The 8,184-nt window shown below is 49.1% G+C and overlaps 1 protein-coding gene across 10 annotated transcripts; it reads right to left on the minus strand.

The window, feature by feature from the left end:
- Nucleotides 1-1,352: 1,352 nt before the first annotated feature.
- Nucleotides 1,353-6,981, minus strand: LOC139748405 (uncharacterized). 10 transcript variants are annotated; one of them, XM_071661510.1, is made up of 2 exons: nt 6,187-6,981; nt 1,353-6,108 (listed from the first exon to the last, which is right to left on the minus strand). In XM_071661510.1, exons 1-2 carry the CDS (start codon nt 6,691-6,693, stop codon nt 2,161-2,163), a joined length of 4,455 nt encoding a protein of 1,484 aa, XP_071517611.1. In that variant the 5' UTR covers nt 6,694-6,981; the 3' UTR covers nt 1,353-2,160. The 10 variants fall into 10 exon arrangements, with proteins under 10 accessions (XP_071517611.1, XP_071517605.1, XP_071517606.1 ...); XM_071661504.1 differs by having other exon boundaries at nt 1,353-6,147; XM_071661505.1 differs by having other exon boundaries at nt 6,148-6,981.
- Nucleotides 6,982-8,184: the final 1,203 nt, after the last annotated feature.

An 8,184-nucleotide genomic window follows, 5' to 3' on the forward strand; every position in this document is an offset into this window, starting at 1 on the left:
TCCATGCAACATTAAGGAATATCATAGAGACCAACAGATACAGACCACATACCGTCAGCATGTGTGGAGGCAGCCACCAAGCCTTGCGGGAGAACATAATACAAGGCACGTCCACAGTTGACGATACCATCGGTCTTTTCAAAGGGAAACTCCATTCCAACTTTAGAAGTTGTCGTAAACTACTGTGAAGATGGCTTGGCTATATTTGACTAGGATATCCAAGTAAAGGAAACACTGTCGCATGCAAACAGCAACCATGTGAACTCCTCCCACAGATGTTGTCTGTGGAATGATGCTTGTGAATATTTATACAGACACATACATCACATATATCTATGATCATATATTGTTACATTTTGCATGGATCTTTATGTTAACACATTATGAGGCCTTTAGAGCTGGAGAGTATCATTCCAGTAAGCATTGCTCTTTATCCCGCATTAACAATGACCCTCAAAACTGGCAGTCGTTCACAGCATCATCATAAATTGATTCATTAAATCTTATATAATCTTCTGATAATTATCTTAATTGTTACTTATCATCCCATTCTATTTTCCTCTTCTTTTCTCCTCCACATCAGACACATATATCCTCTTTGTCAACCTCTCCTCTCTCATTCTCTCAGTATGTTCAGATCACTTCTGCGCACCCATCTTCAGCTCCGTCAACCATACCTTTCTTATTGCCACAGATGACAGAAGTGGGTGAATGTGTTGGAAGTAGAATATTGGGGACAATATGTGGTGTGAGGAGGGTTATTCAAAGAAGAAATTATAGGGTAAGAGAGAGGTGATGTAGTAAGAGGGATATATGCTAAAATGGTGAGGACATAAGGAGAGGATGACAATGTGGGTATACATTTCTGAAGTAAACAGAACTTGAAAAACAGGTAAACCAAGCAGATGGAAGGATGGAATGAAAGGGGCTTTGGGTGTACTGGGCCCGAACATGCAGGTGGGTGAGAGGCGTGCAAAGGAGAGAGCGATTTGGGGTGATGTCGAAGGGTCAAATCAGGGCGTATAAAGTGGTCAAGGGAAACCACGTAAGGGTATATAGGGCGAGGTCGCACTTAGAAGGTTATGGTTTTGGTGCATTATACTTGGCAGGTAGATAGCAGATGCGAGTGAATGAGGCCATTTCCTTCGTTTGTTTCCGGTGCTGCCTTGTCTATACACATTTAAACAGCTATGGTGACATCATACACCCCTACCGCAGACCCACCTTCAGATGAAACCACTCACCCTTCCTTCTTCCTACTTGCATTCACGCATTTCATAAAAAAATCTTCCTTGGTTCTATCAGCTTTCCACAGGATATCTCTCTCAACTCTATCATATGCTTTCTCTAGATCTATAAACGCCACATACAAATCCTTCGGTTTCTTTAAGTATTTCTCGTAACAAATCCTTCGGTTTCTTTAAGTATTTCTCGTACACATTCGTGAAAGCAAACACCCGATCCAGACATTCTCTATTTCTCCTGGAGCCACATTTTCCCTTCCCAGTCTGAAGCTCTAAGCATGCCACCACACTCTCAGTATCTACTCGCTGATAGAACTTGCAGGTACGCGCAGTAAGCTTGTACCTCTCCAATTCAAATATTTACTTTTGTTCCCCTTGCCTCAATACAGTAACACTAGATAGGATTCTTCCTCTCTCACAATAAAGCTTACTGGAAAGCTAGGAAGACATTTTATGCTTCTGGTAACAAATATGTGACAAATAAGGATAAATTGAAAGGTTTAGTGTTGTCCTATTCTCCCAACTTAGCTCATCTAAGACATGTTCTTAACAAACAATTCTTGAAATGTTGCTTTCCAGTACAAAAACACCATCAGCAAGGGCGTCCTGCTGTCAGTGGATTGAATCAGGTCATGTGAAATGCCTGCGGTAAACCATTGAAAGGTCTGTGGGGCATGGATGTGGATAGGGAGCTGTGGTTTCGGTGCATTGCACATGACAGCTAAGAGACTGAGTGCGAACAAATGTGGTGGAATTTTTTGCCAGTTTTCCGGATGCTACCTCGCCATTACTATTATTATCATCATTTACCATATATACATACATATTAATGTTATTGATATTATTCTTTACATTTTTTTTATATAAGAGATAATGAAACATTTTGGTCATGATCCTGGGTCATGATCCCGGGTCATCACCAGCATAACGTCTTTCTTGAGAGCCGATGAGACTTGTTATGACCAGACTTTTTCTTCTTATCTGGTTGGGTAATCGTGCTATCGGGTTTGGGAGTCGTGCATACCACTACGGGAGACTTGCGCCTACGCCTACGTTTCTTGACCAGACGTCCGTTAGCCGGTACGGTAGTCGTACTAGGTCCGGTAGACGTACTAGGTCCGGTAGTCGTACTAGGTCCGGTAGTCGTACTAGGTCCGGTAGTCTTACCGTTACGCTGCCCTCTGCCTTTGTTACGCTGACGTCCGGTAGTACTGGACTCGGGTACGGTAGTCGCACTAAGTCCGGGAGTCGTACTAGGTCCGCTCGTCGCACTAGGTTCGGGAGTCGTACTAGGTTCGGTAGTCGTACTAGGTCCGGTAGTCGTACTAGGTTCGGTAGTCGTACTAGGTCCGGTAGTCGTACTAGGTCCGGTAGACGTACTAGGTCCGGTAGACGTACTAGGTCCGGTAGTCGTACTAGGTCCGGTAGTCTTACCCTTACCCTGCCCTCTGCCTTTGTTACGCTGACGTCCGGTAGTACTGGACTCGGGTACGGTAGTGTCACCCTGATGGTCAGCTACCTCGCCCTCGGATACGGAAAAAATGATTTCGGGTGAGGTATTGGTGCTAGGTGGGGTAGTCTTGCCCTTGCGCTGCCGTTTGCCTTTCTTACGTTGACGTCCGGTGGTATTAGCCTCGGGTTCGGTAGTGTCACCCTGATGGTCAACTACCTCTTCCTCGGGTTCGGTAGTGTCACCCTGGTGGTCAACTACCTCGCCCTCGGGTTCGGTAGTGTCACCCTGGTGGTCAACTACCTCGTCCTCGGGTTCGGTAGTGTCACCCTGATGGTCAACTACCTCTTCCTCGGGTTCGGTAGTGTCACCCTGGTGGTCAACTACCTCGTCCTCGGGTTCGGTAATGTCACCCTGATGGTCAACTACCTCTTCCTCGGGTTCGGTAGTGTCACCCTGATGGACAACTACCTCTTCCTCGGGTTCGGTAATGTCACCCTCATGGTCAACTACCTCTTCCTCGGGTTCGGTAGTGTCACCCTGATGGTCAACTACCTCGTCCTCGGGTTCGGTAGTGTCACCCTGATGGTCAACTACCTCGTCCTCGGGTTCGGTAGTGTCACCCTGGTGGTCAACTACCTCGTCCTCGGGTTCGGTAGTGTCACCCTCATGGTCAACTACCTCGCTCACGGGTTCGGTAGTGTCACCCTGATGGTCAACTACCTCGTCCTCGGGTTCGGTAGTGTCACCCTGATGGTCAACTACCTCGTCCTCGGGTTCGGTAGTGTCACCCTCATGGTCAACTACCTCGTCCTCGGGTTCGGTAGTGTCACCCTCATGGTCAACTACCTCTTCCTCGGGTTCGGTAGTGTCACCCTGATGGTCAACTACCTCGTCCTCGGGTTCGGTAGTGTCACCCTGATGGTCAACTACCTCGCTCACGAGCTCGGTAGTGTCACCCTGATGGTCAACTACCTCGTCCTCGGGTTCGGTAGTGTCACCCTGGTGGTCAACTACCTCTTCCTCGGGTTCGGTAGTGTCACCTTGATGGTCAACTACCTCTTCCTCGGGTTCGGTAGTGTCACCCTGATGGTCAACTACCTCTTCCTCGGGTTCGGTAGTGTCACCCTGATGGTCAACTACCTCGTCCTCGGGTTCGGTAGTGTCACCCTGATGGTCAACTACCTCTTCCTCGGGTTCGGTAGTGTCACCCTCATGGTCAACTACCTCGTCCTCGGGTTCGGTAGTGTCACCCTGATGGTCAACTACCTCGCTCACGGGCTCGGTAGTGTCACCCTGGTGGTCAACTACCTCGTCCTCGGGTTCGGTAATGTCACCCTCATGGTCAACTACCTCTTCCTCGGGTTCGGTAGTGTCACCCTGGTGGTCAACTACCTCTTCCTCGGGTTCGGTAATGTCACCCTCATGGTCAACTACCTCTTCCTCGGGTTCGGTAATGTCACCCTCATGGTCAACTACCTCTTCCTCGGGTTCGGCAGTGTCACCCTGGTGGTCAACTACCTCTTCCTCGGGTTCGGTAGTGTCACCCTGATGGTCAACTACCTCGTCCTCGGGTTCGGTAGTGTCACCCTGGTGGTCAACTACCTCGTCCTCGGGTTCGGTAGTGTCACCTTGATGGACAACTACCTCTTCCTCGGGTTCGGTAGTGTCACCCTCATGGTCAACTACCTCTTCCTCGGGTTCGGTAGTGTCACCCTGATGGTCAACTACCTCGTCCTCGGGTTCGGTAGTGTCACCCTGGTGGTCAACTACCTCGTCCTCGGGTTCGGTAGTGTCACCTTGATGGACAACTACCTCTTCCTCGGGTTCGGTAGTGTCACCCTGATGGTCAACTACCTCGCTCACGGGTTCGGTAGTGTCACCCTGATGGTCAACTACCTCTTCCTCGGGTTCGGTAGTGTCACCCTGGTGGTCAACTACCTCGCTCACGGGTTCGGTAATGTCACCCTCATGGTCAACTACCTCTTCCTCGGGTTCGGTAGTGTCACCCTGGTGGTCAACTACCTCTTCCTCGGGTTCGGTAATGTCACCCTCATGGTCAACTACCTCTTCCTCGGGTTCGGTAATGTCACCCTCATGGTCAACTACCTCTTCCTCGGGTTCGGTAATGTCACCCTCATGGTCAACTTCAGACTTCACCTCTTCGGCTACATCATCAGCCACAACTTCAGACTTCACCTGTTCGGCTACACCATCAGTCACAACTTCAGACCTCACCTCTTCGGCTACACCATCAGTCACAACTTCAGACTTTACTCTTTCGGCTACATCACCAGACACAGCCTTAGGCCCCCTCCTCCTGGACGTTTTCTCATAAGACTGGATGGAGCGTCTCTGAGTGTTGCTGTACATTCTGGAGGAACGCCTGGTGCTTTGTCTAATGAGCCCCAGTACCTCTTTCTTGGCCGGCTGTACATCTTCCCTTCGTCCGACAATATCGATTGTCTTGTACTCCTCCGCCTTCCCGGGCACGTAAATGTCAACACAATACTTATTTCTAATGCCCTGCACGGTTTGCCCCGATCTACCAATAACTATACCATGAAGACTGGGGTCAACATTCACCATTCGTAAGACGTTCCCACACGGCCAAATTCTGGAAGGACGAACCCTGGACGAGGTATTGTTCACTTCCGCGAGGAGGTCGATACCACTAGGCCGAGACAGGTCCACCAGACGCTGAAGTTTTAGGCAAGCCTGAGTGACTCCTTGACGACCTCCTTGTAGGATGATATAGTTCCTTCTCGCGGGGAACTTAATCTTAATACCAAATTCGTCCTCAATAGATGGGGTTTCCTTCTGGACTAACTCTTTCTCTTCAATTGGCATCTCCAGAAACTCCAGCCAGCTCCTTTCTCGCCTGAAGTTATTATTACCAGCCTCGGGTGTATCCGACTCCTTAGCTGGGGGGGTTCTGTTCTTACCAGACTCCCGAACTGGAGGAGCCCTGTTGCCAGAACCCTGAGCTGGAGTACTGTTCTTCTTCCTACGAGCTCTGGTCTTCTTACGAACTACGTCGTTGTCAGACTTCACCTCGTGGGCTACATCATCAGTCACAACTTCAGACTTCACCTCTTCGGCCACATCATCAGTCACAACTTCAGACTTCACCTCCTTTCCGGCCTGAGCTCGAGCTCTGTTCTTACGAGTTCTGGTCTTCTTCTTACGAACTACGTCGTTGCCAGACTTCACCTCTCCGGCTACATCATCAGTCACAACTTCAGACTTCACCTCTTCGGCCACATCATCAGTCATAACCTCAGACTTCACCTCCTTTCCGGCCTGAGCTGGAGCTCTGTTCTTCTTTCGAGTTCTGGTCTTCTTCTTACGAACTACGTCGTTGACAGACTTCACCTCTCCGGCTACATCATCAGTCACAACTTCAGACTTCACCTCTTCGGCCACATCATCAGTCACAACTTCAGACTTCACCTCTTCGGCCACATCATCAGTCATAACCTCAGACTTCACCTCCTTTCCGGCCTGAGCTGGAGCTCTGTTCTTCTTTCGAGATCTGGTCTTCTTCTTACGAACTACGTCGTTGCCAGACTTCACCTCTCCGGCTACATCATCAGTCACAACTTCAGACTTCACCTCTTCGGCTACATCATCAGTCACAACTTCAGACTTCACCTCTTCGGCCACATCACACAAAGCTGGAACTTCCTTACTCTGTGCTGGAGCCTTTCTATTCTTCTTACCACTCTGAGCGGCTTCCTTGTTGTCCTTAACAGAAACCGGAGCTGTAGTGCTGCTGGCGTTCTTCTTACCAGACCTCTTCTTCTCCTCCTTACCCTTGGCCATGACGGGGTCCTTGCATCTCCTGGCGTGCAAACACCTGACGAGAATCTTTATTAGCACCACCAGGAGAAGTACCCCGAGGGCCACGATCACCTGCCAGGACAGGAGGAACTCCTTCCGTAGCACGCCCTTAAGGAAGTCGAGGCAGATTGTCGATACCCTGGGCTCGGACGCCATGTCCCGCAAGGTCAGTATATCACGTACTAAATGTCTCAAGTCTGAGCCGATCTCAACTGGGGGAGTGAAGTCCTTGTACTACACCCGTCCGAAGAAAGGGACGTAGAGGGAGTGAGCCTGCCTGTGTCTCTCCTTCAGGAGGGTGAGCAGCCTCCACTTCTCCGTCTCGAGGGCGCTGACCAACAGACCGATCACCATCATCACCAGGAACACACCACACACAACTACAAACCTGTCTAATCTATAACGATTCATTTTCAATTATTTTTTTTTTCCGGGAATGATATAAGGAAGAAATGGCAAGGAAATGTTAAACAGGAAAGCGATGGTGGTGGAGGTGTTGGCCAGGATGGTGGCTGGAGTTGAATGTCGGTCCGTCAGGTGGGATGATGGCGACACGTCTACGAGGGACGGGTGCCGGGCGGATGGACATCTTCCCTTCTTGTATTACTTCCCTACGCGTGATATTCATTATTTCTATTTCTCAAGCGCTGAACTTTAAATACTGCAGACTTGCAAGACATGTCACAGAGGTTGGAAGGTATGTAAACCACAGACACACTTAGAGAGGGCGTTAGTGTGAAGATAGATTTATAAACCCGCCATATTTCGCGAGTAATATGCAGCAATATGATCCTCCCCCTGCAACATTAGTACTGCCAGCCATGGTCATCACTGCAGAAGGAGACACCACTCAACGCATCTTCACTACACCTTGAACCATACGTCACCTTCAACCCTCAACAAATACACAGCGGAGCTACAACCCTGTTGTAGGGTTTGACCTGAGGCCAACTTCCCTACATGCTCATCTTCACTACAACCGAAAGACAGAGAGAGAGAGAGAGAGAGAGAGAGAGAGAGAGAGAGAGAGAGAGAGAGAGAGAGAGAGAGAGAGAGAGAAAGCGACTGATATCAATATAGAGAGGGAGAGAGAAGAAACAAGGCGAGAGAGAGAGGGGGAGGGAAAGCGACTGATATTGAAAGAGATAGAGAGGGAGAGAGAAGAAAGAAAGCGAGGGAGATAGAGAGAAGGAAAGCGATTGATATCGATAGAGAAAAAAAGCGAGAGAGAGAGAGAGAGAGAAGCGAGGAGATAGAGAGAAGGAAAGCGATTGATATCGATAGAGAAAACAACCTAGAGAGAGAGAGAGAGAGAGAGAGAGAGAGAGAGAGAGAGAGAGAGAGGAAGCGACTGATATCGATAGAGATAGAGAGGGAGAGAGAAGAAAAGCGAGAGAGAGAGAGAGAGAGAGAGAGAGAGAGAGAGAGAGAGAGAGAGAGAGAGAGAGTAAAGCGGTGCGGCTGTATGCCATCGTCAGTCGACGAGTGGGAGAGTACAGCCTCGTTGAAGAAGCCCTCACTCCATCACCTACCCGGCTTCTGATTGTGGCGCAACCTCAATTGCTCTCGAGAGTCAATGGGTTATGATTGTGTAAAAGTTAAAGGCATGAAAAACATAATTCTTCCTCTCTCACAATAAAGCTTATT

This window comes from Panulirus ornatus, unplaced genomic scaffold (assembly GCF_036320965.1).
Source record: "Panulirus ornatus isolate Po-2019 unplaced genomic scaffold, ASM3632096v1 CTG_1504_pilon, whole genome shotgun sequence".
Taxonomy (NCBI): domain Eukaryota; kingdom Metazoa; phylum Arthropoda; class Malacostraca; order Decapoda; family Palinuridae; genus Panulirus; species Panulirus ornatus.